Here is a 19,371-nt window from a genome sequence, read left to right as displayed (position 1 = left end):
CTATGCTTAGTCTATGTTGTTCTCCTTAGTCTGTACTCTGTACAAGGAAGAGTCAATTAAAGACAAGGAAAGGTTTTATAAAGCTACTAACATAATTAGGTTTTTCCCCTGTATTTGCACTATAAATACAAATCCTACAAATCCATATCCTACAAATCCTACATTAGCTAAATCATTTTGGAAAACTTTTGTCCATCTTCTCATACATATCCTACTTTTGAAATTATTTAGAATAAGAACAACTTTTGGGGTCATGTTGTCATAATAATTCCCCAAGTTGTCTAATGCTTACAATTTAAGATTCTTTATTAATAAGCAAGTAGCCAAATTGACTCCGCATATTATAATGATCATACTTAACAACTCACCTCATATAGGACACTTAAACAACACAGAGCGTCACACATGCGTGTTTAACTATTCTATTTTAAAAGATAATCCATCCACCACGCGTTGCTTTCTCTTAACCAATGATCCTCATTTATAGTCGACCACATTAACCAAAAAAACTTACCTATATGGTCAAGACATTCTACAACGACCTCGACTTTTTAGGCATTATGGATCTCACTTCTTATATCCAAAATAGAACATAACACGTGAAAATGCAATGCGTTCCTTTATTTAAAACGGTTATTATTTTCGTGATTAATTCATTGTAGTCTGCATTATGTAATTCTAAGCAACAATCCGACACATCATAAAAAAATGTAATCTTTTCGAATATAAAGAGAGAAGACACGGGGAATAAAAGAAAAACGTACGCCAAACGGATTCCTGGGGTTGTGCCTATTTTCCCTGTAAATTGTTTGTTTCAAAATTAGCCCTTTTTCTTTTAATTTTACATTCAACTGTCTCTCTTCTTCTTCTCTCTCCTAACTCTGTGCGATAACTGAGAAAGAGAGGAGAGAGAAAGAGAGAGAGAGAATCATCCATCGAAGAAGATGGTGTTCTACTTCAAGGCCCGACCCGAAGCTGGGGATTACACTATCTTCATGGGTCTTGATAAGTTCGAGAATGAAGAACTCATCAAATACGGCTTTCCTGAAGACATTTGGTATCCTTTCTAATCTCATTCAATTGTTAATTATAATGTTTGTTCTGGGGTTTTTCGGGAATTTGATTGTTCGGTTTTGTTAGAATTGGATTATGATTTGAAATTCTGAATTTTGTGATTTATTCAATGCCCTGAGCCCTGACTGTTCAAGTTCTTGTCAATTTAGGGTTTTTCTAGTACTTGTATGCTGTAGTTATGACATGGGTTTGATTTGGATTAGGTTTTAATGGGAAATTGAGTAACTTTCTTGACCATTACAGTCTGCAAATTTTTTGTTGGAAGTTTCTTTGATTTGGGTGAGGAATTGTTGACCGAAATTGATTTTTTTTGGAGGTTTTGCTCGCCGATAGGAAGATGTTAATTAGAATTTGTTATCGTTAATTTGGTCAATACGCACTGAGTGATGTGTTAATGACTTAATGTAAATGAAAATCTATGTGTCATGGAAGAGTGTGATTTGTGTAGTTGCTGTATCTTGATGTTTAAGTTGCTTCAATAGATGGATAAAAGGTCATTACCATTTGACGAAGTCAGTGGAAGAAGAGATTGAGTGAGCAGTTAGATGAGCTAAATGAATTATCTTTACTTGCTGATCTCTGTTGAATGAAAATTTGTAAAGGTTGTACCTTAGCTAAGAGCAAATTGATCTGACATCAGCGTGGGTTTTTTCTTTGAAAAGAGATAGTATATCGATGATTTTTTTATGCTTGAGAGTTGGATTAAGTATTCAATAGGCATCCAAAGTCATGGAGTATTTGGTTAGTTCATAGTCTTCATACCAACTACCTTTCTTTCATCAGGAGGAGCTTAGTTAGCTTAAGAAAATGAGATGGTGGGAGTGAAGATTATATGGTATCGGCAATACTCCTGGTTAAATATTGCTTCCTGTAGAGTTACGCATTTCCCAGGGCAACTTTGACGTATCATTAATTATCTACAAGTATAAGTTATGGAAGTTGATATCTTGAAAGAATGTATAGAGAAGAATCCAAAAAAATTTCCCTTGACTATATTTTTTTTCTTATGTATAAAGCATAATAGATGGTCAAAGGGACTAGTGTACAAGTCCAAATGTAGCTATGTTATGGAATAGAGAAATTCACTCTTTTTTCTTCCTTTATAGGCAAGATTGATGGATACATTTTCCACACTATGGTTCAAGTTTTTCAGGAAATGTAGAACAACAGAATTAGGTGTCAAAGTGGAATATCAAGTTTTTTTTATTATTTATTTATTTATTTTTATGAAAACATAAACTAGGTAGCAATATTAGTTTGTTATGGGGGCTAAATCTGATTTGTGGAGGATTTTGCATGAATATTCACTTGTGTGCACCAATATGACTACTTTTTTAATTGTAACAATTATCATTTATTACAAATTTGATTCACTCATACACTGTGTAATTAAGTCTGACAGAGGCGTGCCTGTGCTCTAGGAGAATAGAGTACAATGCTTTTTGTTTTTTTTTTTTTAGCTTGACAAATCGCATTTAAAGAGGCACGCTTGAGCTGGACCTCTATCGCCTTAGTGCACCTTGAGATTTTTTATACATTATACTCATACATTTTACTGGTCAGCCTGGCCAATACAACTTCACCCACAGTTAGGGTGATTTAGCCAAATTGCTGATTTTGTTTTTTCCAGGTTCCATGTGGACAAAATGTCTTCGGCCCATGTCTATGTTAGATTGCATAGAGGTCAGTCAATGGATAGCATATCGGAAGGTCTGTTAGAGGACTGTGCTCAGCTTGTGAAAGCAAATTCCATCCAAGGCAAGTCCAGAATCCTTCGTAATGTGTTTGTTCATCAATATATTATTTATGTTGAACTGATCTTATTGGAGAAACTTCGTAATGCAGGAAGCTATTCTCCTTCCCAGCGGAGGAATTGTTATTATACCTAAATTTCCGTATGTTCCATAGTGTACAATATCATTATTGCTGCATCTGTCTGCATTGTTTTCACCTCAATGTTGAGACTAGGATTGGAGTATGAGGTAGGGTATGCAGGGAATGACTTGTAAGAACTTTCTCCATGCAATTGCATAGAGGCTATCAATGCTAGAGCCTTAAGGCACATAGTAGCCACTAGCCAGCTACTTGTCAGCAATCAAGTAGAGGGCATGTAAGAGCAACTCCAATGGTTGGGAAAAAAATCTTAAGCTATTAGCTATACCATTGTTGCACATCTTGTTGATTAGCTTTGTTAAAGCAAATTAGCTTTGTAGAGCTAATTAGCTTGGTAAATATTTATTAGATAAAAATTATTATTAAATTAAAAATAAATTAATTTACAACTAGCTTAACCATTGGAGCAACAAATAGCTAGAATTGTTGTAGAAGATGATGTGGCATGACAAGCTATTAAAAGAATTAGCCAACCATTGTAGTTGCTCTAAGTGAGACATCTTAATAATACTTCATGATCCAAAGTTTGCCTTCAAATTACTCTGGACATATGGGCTAAATTTTCATTTGGGACTATGCGAGAAGACCAATATTTGTTTTTTCTTACAAAATTATGTTATTTTTTAAAATAAATATTATATATATTTAATATTTTTCATACCTTTAAATTATAGGAATCCAAATACTTTAGGGAAATCGCCGTGGTTTTCTGTTTTTTGGTTTTTTATTTTCAAAATTATATGATATATGACATATAATGAATTAGTCAAACTTACTAAATCATGATAATTTTGGAAAACTGACAACAAAAAAGTGGAAACACCTTTTTCTTGTTTCCTGTTTTTGGTTTTTTGTTTTTATAAAAAAACAAAAAACCAAAAACTAAAAACAAAAAACAATGCCAAACAAGCCGTTAATTGTAGCTAATTTTCCTCTTTGTATGGAATAACTACCAATGAAATATTTGACTGATTCAAAAAGGCTGGGTGTCGGTGGGAATAAAAATTACTACGTAAGGGTGTCTTATTTTAGTATTCGCACTTATAGGTGTCAGTTAGAATAACGCTTCAAGTTAAGGGTGTTTTCAGCAACCCCAAAAAAGGGGCTTTTCTTTAATGTTTAGTCAGGTGAACATAGTACTTGGTCTAACTGGCCTGTTTGACTCCAATTCTGAAAAACTAGTTTCTTGGAGTATGATGGTGAGGTTTTGATTTTCAAAAGTTTTATTGGTGCGTTTTTGGCAAGTCGGGTAAGGCTGCTTTTCTGAGGACAGTTTTTCCTGGTTTGTTTGATCCTTGAACCCCAGTCACACCAGATGAACAGGCTATGAACGGCATACTCATCTGACTGGGCAGTGTAGTCCATTTTTTAAGCTAGTATCTTGTAATTAGACTACTGTATTGAGGTTTTGATTTTCAGAATTTCATTGGAGCATTTTATTGTAAGCTGCCTCAAATATGAGGATTTCTGACTTTATTCTTGCATTTCACAACCTTTGCATCAACTGACTTGGGCGTTTTAATTTATGGTTTGATGAGCTAATATGTATTTGTTGGCGAAATGACATATGCATGATGTTTGTATGCTGACATTGGTTGCAATGGCATGCTACAGGCAATAAGGTGAATAACATTGATGTTGTTTACACTCCCTGGGCCAACTTGAAGAAAACTGCTTCCATGGATGTTGGCCAAGTTGGTTTCCATAACTCAAAAATGGTAATTACTCACCTTTATCTTCTTGAAGTTTGTTGATTCTTTTCCTAATTAGGAACTTGCCTTATCAAGCTATTGGTGTACTGATATTATTGATAAAAAAAATGGCGATCTGATTATTGTCAATTTAGGTCCGCACTGTTCGTGTAGAAAAGAGAATAAATGAGGTCGTTAATAGGCTGAACCGAACAAAGGTGGAAAGGACACCAGATTTTAAAGGTAATACTTGCACAGCCTCATTTTGGTAATACTGCCTTTCTGCCTTTCACCCCCTCTTGTTTCTTTCTCAATCTTCTATTCTCTGTTTCTTTTGGGTAGTAGTGCAATAATATGTGAATTATCTGCATGCAGCTGAGCGTGAAGCATATGGTGCTGCTGAAAAGGCAGAAAGAAAGGCTCTGCTGAGAGAAAAGGTGAGTCCAGCCTTTCCTCCTTGTTTACATTGTTGCTCTACTTTTGTATACTGGCATGTAGGCTGTGGCTTTTACTTGAGTTTTTCCTTGTTCATGATTAATATTGGATTAATCGCTGCTTTATTTAGATGATAGACAAATGTACTGGAACAGTGCTTTTGTATGGCCACAGTCATGTATATGAAAAAAGCACTGGGCCCTGTAACTGCACTGAAACAAATTATCATAATATGTAGAGAGCACGATGTAATCCCACTGTTTTCTGAATGGGGTAAAGTGTGACTTGAAAAGAATTATACAAGGTTAAGGAATTCAAGACAAGTCATTTTGATCTGGTTTTCTAATCTATTTGGGCAAAGTTAAATGACTTAATTCCTGTGATAATATCTTGTTTCAATACAGCTAATGCTCAATTTGATGCTTTGCAGAAACGTCGAGAGGAAATGGATAGGCTAGAGAAAGAGAGGGTAGCAGAGATGCGAAGCTACAAGAATTTGATGGTATCTGACAAGATGACGTCTAACAAACAGATAGCTTCAGGTGAGAAATCCTTGCAAGAGCTAGAGGAGGATTTCATGTGAAGTGATCCAAGATTCTTCTGTTCTATGAAAATATAGCGGCAAAGTTCTGCATTTTAATTGTGAGCTTGTACACATGTCACTTGGTCTTGCTGCTTCTCAATTGTGTGGGTTGGTCGAATCGCATCTACCTTTTTCTGATCACAGTCTATTGAAGACCTAATCATGTAACTCTATTGTGATGATCATGAAAAGGCTGCATTGTATAGGAGGATAGAAAGAATGATGATGTACCTTGAGAGTCTCATCATGGTTTCCCTCTTGTTCATGACAGCATTAATCTTGCTAAAAGATTATATGTGATGCATTTGATTTTGGTTTGTGTGTTATTTGGAAATGCTTTATTAAGCTCATTAACTAGGGTATTTGATAGCCTTTGTATCTTGAGATTTGACTCGTGTTTAACCGGGTTGGGGGTCCTTGGTGTATTTTTAAGCTGGGATTGATAGAGCAACAGTCATATTAGGTGTTCTTGTTCTTCATAGTTTATTACATGAGTGAAACATCTCGAGTCAATTAGTCAAGCTCAATGTTTATTACATGAGTAACATGACTCATTAGAATTGTGAGTAGCTATAGATTTATGTAAGCTACATCAAATTAATTGTTCCCAATAAACGTTGAAGGAACTTTATATTCAGTATAGTCACCCAATTCGAGTTTTTCATGTTAAATCGACAATTTGTTGAGAATGGTTTAAGGATAAATCATGTAGGAAGAAGTTAAAGTTTGCCTGAAATAGTTAGTGGTTCTCCCAAATTCGGTGGAGGAAGTGGTACAAAGTGATATGTGGAAAAGTTCGCTCAAATTTCTTTTACTTTTGCTTAGATGCCCTGGTCACTTGTTCACGTGTTTTCTATTTTTACGATATGGAAGCTTCTTGTCTATTTGATTGATTTTTATGTCTTGGGTTGTAGTGCTCAAATTTACTTAAATACCCTCATTAAGGTTAAGAAAAGGAGAAGAGGAAAAGATGTAGAATTGTTTGGAGAGAGAAAGACAGCCTTAGTTGTAATAGCTAGCCCACACATAGAGTAAAGTGTGAGAAAGGATTAATTGAGATGAGAGCTTTAATGGTGTATTGAAGCTTTGTAATCTCTGATGTAAAAGAAAAATACTCGTAATCTCCATCATAAACATGAAGCAATTACTCTATGGCGGATCGCTGGCCTTTTCTCTCGGTTCTCGGGTTTTCATTAAAATATTTTCTTGTTTCCTTCATATATACTTGGTTGCTTGCTTATTTGTTCTTCATTGATATTAATGTGTGGGTAAGCACAAGTAGTTAACAATCTTAACATATATATATATTCCCTTTCATGCCATAGTGTCATACAATGTCAGAATTGAGTTTTAACCATAAGATTGAAACTCGGATTCTTATGTTATGGACTTATGCGGGATGTTGTTACTCTCTTCCTCCACCCCCCCCCCCCCCTCTCTCTCTCTCTCTCTCTCTCAATCAAAAAACTCTAGCTCCCATTGTGAAATTTTAGGGGGCTTCTATCGGTTTTTACCGGTGGAAAGCCCCAATCTTTGTTTCTATCGGTTTTTTTTTTTTTTTTAAAGGTTTATAATAACTCTTCCTCTTCTAAGAGGAACGTTTCTCCCTCGAAAGAAAGAGTTTTTCTTCTTCTTTAAGATGATTTTTCTCCTTAGAAAGAAAAAAAAATTCTTCTCTCTTTTGAGGGAGGATTTGCTTTTTTGTTTGATGGATTGTTGTAGAATTGTTTCATGGGTAAAGATTTGTGCGGGATCGAAAAAGAGGTTAATCTTTCGATTACAACAAGACGAACTAGGTGAAAAAAAATTTCACGGCTACAATAAATCGATAGACCCCCTCATCGAAAAATGCTGTAAATCACAGCAACGTGAAAGAGGATATAAAGAATGTACGATTCGCGACAACGATTATAGCTTTGCTGAGAGGATGGTTTTATTTGATTCAATTGTCATGTATATGTTAGATATAAATCTTTTTGTAGATTTTTATTTATGAATCAATCGTTGTTAATAAAAAAAAAACAAACTTATGGGGATGTTTTACAAGTTAAAACTTTAAGGTAATTTAATTTGACTATCTTTGTATCTAACAACATTTGGATTAGGGATAAAAACTTTGATTTAATTTCTATTTCTGAGTTATTTTGTTGCTCCAATCACTTCTTATCTCCTTGAGACCTTGACTAGTTTTACTTTCATCTTACAAGTTCCCTTTGATATGATATCTGAAATTCTATGAAGTAACTAGTGATAGGGCCTATAGGTTCATGCACAATTTTTTCAAAACATAGAACTATGTTTTATCATCACAAATTCACAATCATATAACTCGTGTATTTCGGGGTTTTTGTCCCTCGGGAGAGTTACGTCACCAAGACTGGATTCCAGGCGCCTGTACCTGCAAAACAACAGAGACTCAGGTTGGGTGGAGTTCCGCTTCCAACAATCAAGTTAGAACGTGTACGGAGAAAGTGAAATGGTGCGGAAATTAAAGTGAGATCTTCTCGGATTCCGAGATCAGGGGGTTTCTATAATGTGAAAGAATTGTTTGTATTGTAATTAATGAATAAATGTCCCCAAAGTGGGGTGAATCTCCCTATTTGTAGGGTCATTGGTAAGTGTGCCCCTATCTAGGTCATTCTGACTTAGATTTGGGGGCTGCGCCGTTTTGCGGCTTTTCTCGGGAATTGGGCCCTGAAGGGCGTCTTTTTCCCCATGGATTGGGAGTGTCACGTGTCAGCTAAGGATTGGTTCATGTTGAACCTCTCCTAAGGTGACACGTGTCACCCTTTGATTGGACCACGTGTCCTGGGTATTTTTACCCAAAACATTTGCCCCTCACAGGTGTGTCGTGGCATGCCACGTGGCGCCTGTGACACGTGTCACTTAGGCATTAGTGAATAGTTTTAACTGTTCACCTTCTGGGGGAAATTATAGGGATGCCCCTAAATTTACCCCTCTATAAATAGGGTTTCACCCCCCCCCCCTCATTTTGTCATTTTCGAAAAGTCTAGAGAGAGTCAAACATTCTAGAGAGAATATCTGACTACCGCCTGTGTACTTTCCAGACAATTGTCTCCTTTCTTGCCCAACTGGTTACAGCCGGTCAACCGTCTGTGTATCTCACAAATAGCTGCTTGATTTCTGCCCGCCTGTTACAGCCGGTCAACGCTTGACACCACTTTCATAAACAAATCTTTGAGGTACTGTCTCTCCCATTCTCAGCTCTTTCATACTTTTTTCGTTTGTGTACATATCATTCAATAAATGGATTCACCAACACCACACACGACACAGCCTAGGTCAGTAGTCAGCCGGTCCCCTGGTACGGCTGAGTCTAGGACTGGGGGTGCCATCTCTGGGTGTTTGGATCACCCATGTTCATCTCCAAATCCGACCATCTCCGTGTATGTGCAGGACACTATGGCTCAGACGAGGTGGACGACACTTGATCCGGACTATAGGGAAGAAGGCACATAAGGTGTGCCATGAGGAAGTACCAGCTAAAGAGGGGGGGAGGATCCCTTCCAGGTGCACCCAGCACTCCTAGTGATGGGATCCTGAATCAGAAGAAGGAGACGGTGAAGAAGCCGTCTCTGTATTTGGCTTTGAGGAAGATGATGAAGCTGTCTCTAAGAGAGACGAGGGAGAGACCACTTCTGGGTCTAGCTCTGGGAAAGCAGTAGTGGCTCACTATCGCCGGTTGAGGATAGTGAGGCAGAAGAGAGAAAAAAGTGGAGCAACGAGGGGGATCCGTTCCGGATCCATGTGTCTGCCAGAGACAGGGCAATCATGGAAAAAGGCCTGGCGGACTTCAAATTAAAACGTCCTCTTGGCGAGGGCTATTACATCCGGGTGCTGCCTGCAATGGGTACCATTTCCTGGAAGGATGACCATCAGAATGCCAACAATTACTTCGGCTGCTATGAGGCGGCCTTCCTAACCGGTCTCCGCTTCCCCCTCCACGATGCTATAAAGGATATCCTAAGAGGATATGGCCTGTGTGTGTGGCAATTAACCCCAAATTCTTGGGTTAACATTTTGGGCTACATTACCGCATTTGAGATGCATGACCTCCATCCCGGCAGGGAGGCTTTTGCCCATATGCACTATATTAGCCGTAGCCTAAGCAGCTGGCGGGCGTGGTACACCTTGACCACCTACCCCAACTATTTGAAGACCTTAGACAAACTGTCTAAGTGGTGTGACTGGAAGAACATGTTTTACCTGGTTTCTGCCCCAAATGGCGAGATAACTTCGAGTATCGCTGTTACAATAAAAAGCCAAATCTATTGGGTCAGAAGTGTGCTCTCCCAAAGGTTCCGGATGAGGATTATGAGAAAATAATAAAGTCGGGGTTCTTTGAACTTACAACCACCCCCTCTTATCCGGCGAGTTAATAAGTGTACCCAAGAACTTGGTACCCAAACGTGAATGGCTGAGAGACGAGGCGTTCTTGTCCGCCTGCGATCTGAGCACTATGTTCGATAGACGTACGTAGAGCATGCATCCGACAATTTTATGCCGTCTCTACTGTTTCTAACATGTGAATTCTTGTCTGCTTGATGATCTGACAGACGGTTCTTTTTGCAGAAACCGCCAGAAGCATGCTTCATCAAGATAAGACGCTTGCCCGCTCTACAGCTCAAATCCGCAAGGATAATGCGGAGAAGAAGAAAGCTCAACTGGCGGCTAAGGGCCAGGTATTAACCGCCTGCCCCATTTTCACGTTTATGTATACAGACAGCTATAATCCGACTGTATGCTTAATGTCTGATTTGTTTTTCAGGATGGAGACAAGAGGGCTCCCAAATCCTTTACCAAGCTGATCAAACGGAAACCGGATGACGAGGTCACCAGCTCGGCTAACACCCGAAAGGTGTCTTCTGCTCAGACGGCTCCTGAGTTTCCGTTTAGAAAGGGTCGCCGACCATCGGTGGGAAGAGTATTAGGAACGCTGGTCTGGGGATAGACCTCTCAAACAAGTCGGGTGCCCTTGAGGTTCCGAACGGTGACGAGCCACCCAAAGCTACAGGCGATTTTGCAGCGGCTATAGGCGATCTAAGCCTTTAGCCTCATCCCCAAGGTACAGATGACCCCTTCAACTCCCCCTTTGAGCTTGGTTGGCCCATGCGGGTCAAGTCTCGTTCTCAGCTACAGTCGGAGGGTCCCTCAGGCAACCGGCAGTCTGTTGGTGGCGCCTATGTAGCTTTCTCACCAAATCTACCTTCTGCTGCAGATCAAACCCCCCAGTGGTCGGATGTGCAACAGTTCTCCAAGACCATGCTGAGGTCTATACCTAAGGAGGACAAGGAAGCTATCCCTGGGATTCAGTCATTTAACGTCGACCGCATCCTTTTCCTACTGTGTGAGGTATAATAACTTTATTCACATTCCTTCAAAGTATAATGCCGGTTGTTTTTCTAACACACCGTTCGCATGTATATAGGCGATGCTGAGAGTTAATGGGTTAAAAAAGTCGTATGCTTGGAAGCAGGAAGAGGTAAGGCGAGCTAATAAACGGGCGAGTGAATCCGCTGAAGTTGCTCAGTATCAGAATACAATAAATGAATTTGAGACTAAAGCTGAGCTAATGACGCAGGCGGAATCCATTAGGGAGTTAACGGCTACTCTTCCTGAGGCTAACCTGAAGGCCACCAATCTTTAGGCGGTGCTCAAGAACGCCCAGGCGGACCTCAAAACTCTGGAGGGCGCCGACAAGAAGAACTCCATTCTCCGCGCAGACGTCAATCGTCTGAAGGGTGAGATGGCTGCCTTCCACGGCAACTTCAGAGCAACTTTGGAGGTTGAGCAGAGCCGCCTCATCGAGGAGAATGAGGAAGACTGCGAGGACTAGATGAGGATGGCATGGGACCTTGTGCATCAGGATGCTGACTATGGTGTCTGAGCCTTGGCCTACAATTACGCAAATCTTGTTCTTTCTGCCAGGGCTGAGGAGAGACCGGAGTCGAAACCGTTTGAGGAGTGGGCAAACAAGGAGGCCTCAGACGGTGAAGAGTCGGCTCAAGCAGCAGGGGAGAGAGAGGAGCAAGAACAACAGGAAGACGACGCGTAGGTGAACTCTGCTCTACCTCCACCTGGGAAGGATGCGCCGGTGGCCCCGCCTCAGCAAAATTAGCTTTTCTTAGTTCTATTCGGCCTATGGACGTCTGCATTTTCGGCCTGCGTGCCGAGTATTTGTTGTACTTTTTAACAATCTTTCAATTTTCTGGACGTAGATCCGGTTTAACAATCACTCTCCTGGCCTTCTGGTCGGGTTTTATTTATGAATTGACCGACTGAGTCGGCTTTGTTAAATTTTTCGATTCTTGCAATTTTGGATTTGCTTTGATTTGTTATTTATATATATGCTTGAATTTTTCCTAACCTGTTAATTGCATGTGACAACTAACAAACCGGATGGCTCTTTTGCCCTAGGGTGGCTGTGTAATTTGTTTCAAAAACTTGATTGATTGACTTGGGGACTTTTAATATTTTGAGGAGTATGATGATTTCTGATAAGTCTATTTTATATATATATTTATTCCACGTCCCAATGGTCATAATTGTGTTTATTTGAGCTCTACGGAGCTACTTTTTGTTACTAATAAGCGTTTTCTAGTGTTTTCGTAGATTTGGTATTGTTTTACAGGAAATTGCGGATTTGGAGCATTTTCCCAGATTTATTGGAGCTGCTACGAGCATTGGAGTAAGGTCGCATTCATATGATCACATTCCGAAGCCCAGGACCGGTTGGAGTCATCAAATCAGTGATTAAGGGCTCGGCGAAGAAGAAGAGTCTGGGCAATGGACCATGTATTCATAACCCAAAGAGGAAATGCGAATAAGGCTAAGAAACGACCCAATTGAAGAAGTTCAAGTTTGCCCGGGCGAGCCCTCGCCCGAAGGCGCGCCCGACAAGGCGAGATGGTGCCCGACCGAGCACGTGTTTCTGAGTTTGTTTAGCACTTTTAATCTTCGTTTTAGCTTAGGTTTTCTTAGTTTTATATAAATACGATTTTGTTAAGCGAGTGGGGGGACTTTTCTTTTCTCTCTCTCTCTCTACTTTTCTCATTAGTTTAATTTCTTAGTTTTTAGTTTTAAGCTTTTAGTTAATACTCTTGATCCCTCTCGACACTTTTAGTTTATGTAATTTCTTATTTCCGTCTACTTTGATAACGATTTCTTCCCTATTTACTTTCAGTAATTTAATTGCTTGATTTAATTATGCTTTCTTTAATCGCTTTGCTTAGTTTAGATTTAATTATGTGCGAGTAGTTTTATTTCTAGGGTTTGTGGGGATCCATAAATAATATGAAGGGGTAATTTATTATTGTTGACTGTCAATGCTTGATTGATTTCCTATTGATTGATTTAATGTTATGCAATTAGATTTGCGCAAGTTTAATTGTATGAATTATGCAATATTGATTCGAGAGATGAGATTTGATGTTTAGGCTTAGTTTCAATAGGCAGGTTAATTTATAAATGGTTAAGTCAAGATTCGAGAGATGCGATTTAATACTGGTAGATTTAATGATCATAATACATAGCGAAAGCCCTTTATGATCTGATTAATCTATGCATTGATGATTGATTATTATGTTTTACCCTAGAATATCATTTATTGGTGAACCTATACCCTAGCCCTTTTATTATTGATTTCCTCCCTTATTCAATTTGCCTTAGTTTAATTATTTTCCTTTAGTTTAATTCTCATAAAAACATATTGGTTACTTGATAATTTAGATTATATTAATTAATTAGGAATAGAAAGACTTGTTTCCCTGTGGATTCGACCCAACTTCCCTATCTATTTTAGTTAGTGGTTTTAGGAATTACTTTTGATTAGGTGATATGACTTTAGCCTGTCAATTTCCTAAGCCAATCAATCACAACCGTGATTCCCCCAAACCAAGTACACGGTTGTCTAAGATTCAGGCGGGTTGAGCCCGGAACCCAGGCGGTCTTCGGAGATTTCTTAGTCTATTGGACTAGGATCATTTTAATCGTCTGGGGTATTTGTAACCCATTCACATACTCAGGCGCCCTTCTGCCCCATTTGGAGGGCTATAAGCATATGATTCTTAATGCAATCTAAGTTGGATTAACGGTAGGCTATCGGCTGAGTCTGCGGCCACGCGGTTTTAGTATACCGCCTAGGTTTCCTTTAGATTGCTTATGTGAAACGGTTGTGAGGGCGCCTCATTGGGCTAATTAATCTTTGTCGTCTGCAATAAGTTCATAAAGAAATGTACCACCCGGATGAGAGATGCTCTCTGCGACGAATTCACCCGGATGGGCGTCGCCGGATGTCTACTCATGTTGGAGCAGACGATGGGTTTTAATAAGGCCGTCTGTACATTGCACAGACGGTATTCCCATTGAGAGATGTATATAGTTAAAGCAATAAATAAACAGAATTGAAAATAAAAAGCAACTTTTCATTGATGGGCTTCTTATTTACAAAAAAATTACAAGTCTAAGAAGTAGTACATCTTTAGATTGTCTACATTCCAAGTTTTGGCTAGCTGCCTGCCATCGGAGTTTCAGGCGGTAGGTGCCGCCTCTCACTTCTTCATAGATCTGGTAAGGGTCTTCCCAATTGGGAGTCAACTTTCCTTGCTCATTGGCCCTACCGGTTGCTTCCATTTTTCGTAACACAAAGTCCCCTACTTTCAAAGACCGCTTATGTACCCTTTTGTTGTAGGCTCTTGTCATTCTCAGACAGTAAAATCTCATGACGCAAGGCGGCATTACCCCTGCGCTCCTCGAGTGAGTCCAATGCTAGCCGCATGGCCTCCCAATTAGCCTCTTTGTCATACAGCATGACTCGAAGAGTCGGCTCATAGTGTTCAATGGGAAAGACGGCTTCTGCGCCGTATGGCAAGAGAAATGGGGTTTCATCGGTTGCCCCTTTTGTTGTTGTTCTGATGGCCCAAAGGACATGAGGCAACTCATCCGCCCATAGACCGCCTGCTCTTTCAATTTTCTTTTTAATGCCGGCTGAGATTAGCTTGTTGAAGGCTTCAACCTGGCCGTTTTCTTGGGGACGACCGACTGACGCAAAACAGTGGGAGATCCCTTGGTCCCCCAACCAATTTTTGAGGGTAGGCGTCTCAAACTGAGGGCCATTGTCAAAGACCATAGACATAGGTACCCTAAACTGGGTGATGATATTCTTCTAGATGAAGGAGATGACATCCTTGGTCTTAATGTCTTTAACCGCCTCTACCTCTACTCACTTGGTGAAATAGTCAACGATGACTAGAATATACCGCGTTCGCCTGGCGCAGGCGCATACGGACCCAGAATGTCCATGCCCCATTTGGCGAATGGTACTGGGCTGTGAATGGCCGTCAAATCAGTGGTCGAACGGTGTATGAGTTTGCCGAATCTTTGACACTTATTACACTTCCTCACCATTTCCATGGCATCTGCTTCAAGAGTGGGCCAGAAGTAGCCTTGCCACCTGGCCCTTTTTGCTAGAGACCTACCGCCTATATGGGAGGCACAAAAGCCAGAGTGCAGATCCTCCAGAATCTCTTGCCCCCTTTCTTGGGTGATGCATTTCAAAAGAGGTTGCAGAAAACCTTTCTTGAAAAAGCTCTCCATTATGAATTTCAAAGTTGGCCGCACGTTTTTTCAATGCATCCATTTCTGGATATATATCCGGCAAAGTGCCGTTTAGCATATAGGCCCGGATGCCATCCATCCAGGTTGAACTCCGGTCTAGTATTCCAATGGGGTCTTCAATACTTCGCTTTTCCATTACTTCCCAAAAGACTGATCGAGGTGTATCACAGGAGGCGGATGATGCTAGCTTAGAGAGAGTATCCGCCTGATTGTTCTCTGACCTGGGCACCTGACTTAGATGAAATTCATTAAGTGTCCTAGCCTATTCTTTGACCGCCCGCAAATAATTGATCATGGCCGGATGGGTGGCCTCTTAGTCACTATGGTACTGGCTAACGACCAATTGTGAATCAGAGCAGGCGTCAATTTTTTTTGCCCCTGCCGCCTTGCACATGCGGATACCGGCTAGCAGGGCTTCATATTCCGCCTCGATATTTGAGGCTTGAAACTTGAACCGTAGTGCATATTCATACTTGTCTCCTTCAGGGGACTGACATATAAACCCTGCACCACAGCCATTCATAGTAGAGCTTCCGTCTATATACACTTTCCAAACCTGGTCAAGATTCTCCGGCGTAGCCGGCCTTGTCATTTCGATAGTAAGTCGGCAAACGCTTGACCCTTTACTATCACTAGGAAAAAAATACAATTGGGCACCGGTTCAAAACCCCCATTTCGCACCGTTTTTGAACCGGTCCTTATTTGAGGGATGCCAAAAACCAAAAGATTTCGCACCGGTTCAAAACCGGTGCGAAAACTTAGATTTCGCACCGGTTCCTGCTGTGAACTGGTGCGAAAAATGGCCCAAAAAATTTAAAAAAAAACTTTTAGCACCAGTTCTTGCTGTGAACTGGTGCAAAAAATGGCCCAAAAAATTAAATAAAAACCGGTTCTGGTTCAAAACCGGTGCCAAAAATACCCTCAAAAAATTAAAAAAAAAATTGCATTTTTTTCACTTAAATTGATATAGAAACACTAACATATATATAAAGTTACATATTTTCATTATAAAAGGGTGTAATACTACAATTTTCATCTGCGTAGACCACAACCGAATGTGCCAAGAAGTAAGGCTTCAACTTCTTGACTGCCATGAACAGAGCTAGGCCAAAATTTTCAACCATTGGGTACTGTAGTTCAGCATTTCAAAGAGCATGGCTAATAAAATAGACCGAGAGTTGGACGCCGTCTCTTTCAACAAGGATAACGGCACTGAGAGCATGGTCTGAGACGGCTATGTACATGTAAAGCGCCTCCTTTGGCAGAGGGCTAACAAGCCTCGGCAAATAGTGTAAATGATCTTTCAATTTCTGAAAGGTCGCCTCAGCATCATCTCCCCATTCAAACCTAGTCTTCTCTTTTAATAGCTTGGAAAAAATAGAGGCACTTGTCACTTGACTGGTTGAGGAATCTCCCCAATGCCGCCAGACAACCTGTTAACTTCTGAACTTTTTTGACAGTGCGGGGAGACTTCATGTTAATGACCGCCTGTATCTTCTCTAGGTTGGCCTCTATCCCCCTTTGATTAATCAAAAATCCGAGAAACTTCCCAAACTCAACACCAAAGACACACTTCTTGGGATTGAGCATTACCTTGTGCCACCTGAGTGTGGTGAAGATTTCTCAAAGATCAGCAAGATGTCTGTCTGTAGCTTGGATTTGACTATCATGTCATCAATGTACGCCTTTACATTCCTCCCAATTTGATTAATGAAGATGTATTAATTATTCGTTGGAAAGTAGCAGATGCATTTTTCAAGCCAAAATGCATCACAGTATAGCAGAATAACCCCTGATCAGTGACGAATGCCATCTTCTCTTGATCTTTTTCCACAAAGGTATCTGGCGAAATCCTGAATAGTCGTCCATAAAGCTCATCAAAGCATGTCCGACTGTAGAGTCGACCGGACTGTCGATCTTTGGAAGTGGATAACTAGCCTTCGGACATGCCTTGTTCAAGTCAGTGTAATCAACACACATACGCCAGGTACCATTCGACATCTTTACAAGCACAACATTCGCAACCTAATCACGGAAGTGACATTGCCGAATGAACCCGGCGTCTAACAGCTTTTTCACTTCGGCGGCTACCGCCTGACTTCTTTCCTCGTCGTGGTTTCTTTTATTTTGCCTAACCGGCTTCTTTTTGGGATCCATGGAGAGCTTGTGGATAGATAGATCCGGGCTGATACCTGGTATCTCTTCCACTTCAAAGCCAAAGATGTCTTTGAATTCCTTCAACAAATTGTGCAAGTGTGCACCCAGCTTGGCAAGAGCAACCGCCCCAACCTTAATAGTACGCTCCGGACGGCTGTCGTCCAGAGAAATATCAACATGTTCACTAGCCGACTGGGTACGGAGTTCATCTGACCGTTCCCCAGTCAGTGATTACTATTGCTTCTCTTTTTCCACGGCCACCAGCTGGTCGCCCTTTCTCTTCTTGCCGGCTGCAGTTGGAGTAGGCTCGGCTTCCTTGACATCGCCAAGGTCTATTGGCTCCTCACCCCGGCCGGTTGCGACCACTATGGGCTTGACGTCTGAGATAGCACTCTCTTGACGTCTTCTGGTCCCCATTCAGGGAGCCAACAAACCCATCATCCTTCTAAAATTTCAACAGCATGAGAGATTGAATAATGATGGCCTTGGATTCGTTCAGAGTCGGACGACCCAATATCAGATTTATGGCGGTCAGCTCTTCCACGGCCAAGAACCAGACAACCATGTGGCGTCCCTCTCCTTTCTCCCCCAGCCGGATGGGTAAGTCAATGTCCGACTGGGTGCACAACCCCAACCCCAAAGCCAACCAAGGGGTGAGACACCTTGTGCATGCTGCCGGGCTTGTACTTCAGCTTTGCCAAGCACTTGTAGCTGATGATGTCAGACCTCCAGTGTCAATGAGGATCCGGCCAACCTTCTGGTTGGCCACTTTGCACTCAATAACAATGGGGTCATCATGCGGTCGGCGGACCTTGCCCCTGTCCTTTTCAGTGATGATGACCTCAAGGAAGGTGTCAGTAGACGCCTGACCCTCATCAATTGAACTGACATACAGCCGTCAGTCATGGTCCTTGGTGCCCCTGATGGTTGGGCCCCGTCCAGCAAAGCCGCCTGCTATTGTGTAGATTGACTCTTTGTCAGTGTCCGAACTACTAGCAGGTTGGGCATCCTTTTTGGACAACTGCCCGGAGTTTGTCTTCAGGGTCACCTTAGACTTCAGGATGTAAGACTTTAACACCCCCTTATCAGCCAGACGGTCCAATAGCCGCTTGAGACTATAGCAGTCGTTAGTGTCGTGGCCAATATCCTCATGGAAATGGTAGTACTTGTTTTTGTTCTGATTTTTGGCGAAACCTTTCATAGCAGCGGGCTTCTCTATGGTCACCCGTTCCTTTATCTGCATGAGGATGGAGTAGCAGTCTTTGTTAAACTCGTACTTTGGGACGTACGTTTTAAACTCTTTCTTTTTCTGCTGGGATGGCTGATCGGAATCGTTAACCGCCCAGATCTCTTTTATCTTCTTACTCTCTTTAGCTTTCTTAGCTGGCTGAAGTTGTTGACTCTCTTTTTTGTCAGAATTCTTGGAGTCCGACTGCTTGCTGATGGAGCAGAGCTCGGTCGCCTGTATATAGGCTTCCGCCTCCATCAGCGCTTCCTGGAGGGTGGCAACCCTCTTTCTGACGAGGTCAACTTAAAAGTCGACCCGTCCTTCAGACCCTTGAAGAAGTATGTATAAGCCATATCATCAAGCAACCCTTGAATCTGGATTCTCACCAGATTGAACCGCCTGACGTATGACCGCAACCCTTCTCTATCCCTCTGTTGCACTGCACCCAAGTCAAGACTTGATTTCTTGGCAGGGATATTCATAGAGAAGTTAGAAGCAAACAAGTACGCAAGCGTCTTGAAGCTATTATTGATGCAGCCGGCTGACAAGTTGTTGAACCATTGTTGGGTGGTGCCCTTTAATGTAGCCGGGAAGCATCGGCACCAGGTGGCGTCATTCAACCCCTGCAAGTACATGAGGTTGGTGTAGGCTATGAGGTGGTCTTCAGGGTTGGT

General features: G+C 41.2%; 1 protein-coding gene across 1 annotated transcript; it reads left to right on the top strand.

Annotated features, from left to right (window-relative positions):
• The first annotated feature begins 722 nt into the window (after nucleotides 1-722).
• On the top strand, nucleotides 723-6,062 carry LOC110702148 (coiled-coil domain-containing protein 25-like). Its single transcript, XM_021879824.1, has 6 exons — nucleotides 723-1,057; nucleotides 2,705-2,832; nucleotides 4,582-4,685; nucleotides 4,814-4,901; nucleotides 5,034-5,095; nucleotides 5,524-6,062. Exons 1-6 carry the CDS (start codon nucleotides 945-947, stop codon nucleotides 5,674-5,676), a joined length of 648 nt encoding a protein of 215 aa, XP_021735516.1. The 5' UTR covers nucleotides 723-944; the 3' UTR covers nucleotides 5,677-6,062.
• The last annotated feature ends 13,309 nt before the right edge of the window (nucleotides 6,063-19,371 follow it).

The sequence above is a fragment of the Chenopodium quinoa genome, unplaced genomic scaffold, assembly GCF_001683475.1.
Source record: "Chenopodium quinoa cultivar QQ74 unplaced genomic scaffold, ASM168347v1, whole genome shotgun sequence".
Taxonomy (NCBI): domain Eukaryota; kingdom Viridiplantae; phylum Streptophyta; class Magnoliopsida; order Caryophyllales; family Amaranthaceae; genus Chenopodium; species Chenopodium quinoa.
This window is presented reverse-complemented; position numbering and strand designations above follow the sequence as displayed.

Excerpts from the sequence above, each read along its gene's own strand:
- LOC110702148 (XM_021879824.1), top strand. The coding sequence starts at position 945 with ATGGTGTTCTACTTCAAGGCCCGACCCGAAGCTGGGGATTACACTATC. Across the intron at positions 4,902-5,033 it reads AAGGACACCAGATTTTAAAG|CTGAGCGTGAAGCATATGGT; the intron begins GTAATACTTGCA and ends ATCTGCATGCAG. Across the intron at positions 5,096-5,523 it reads AGGCTCTGCTGAGAGAAAAG|AAACGTCGAGAGGAAATGGA; the intron begins GTGAGTCCAGCC and ends GATGCTTTGCAG.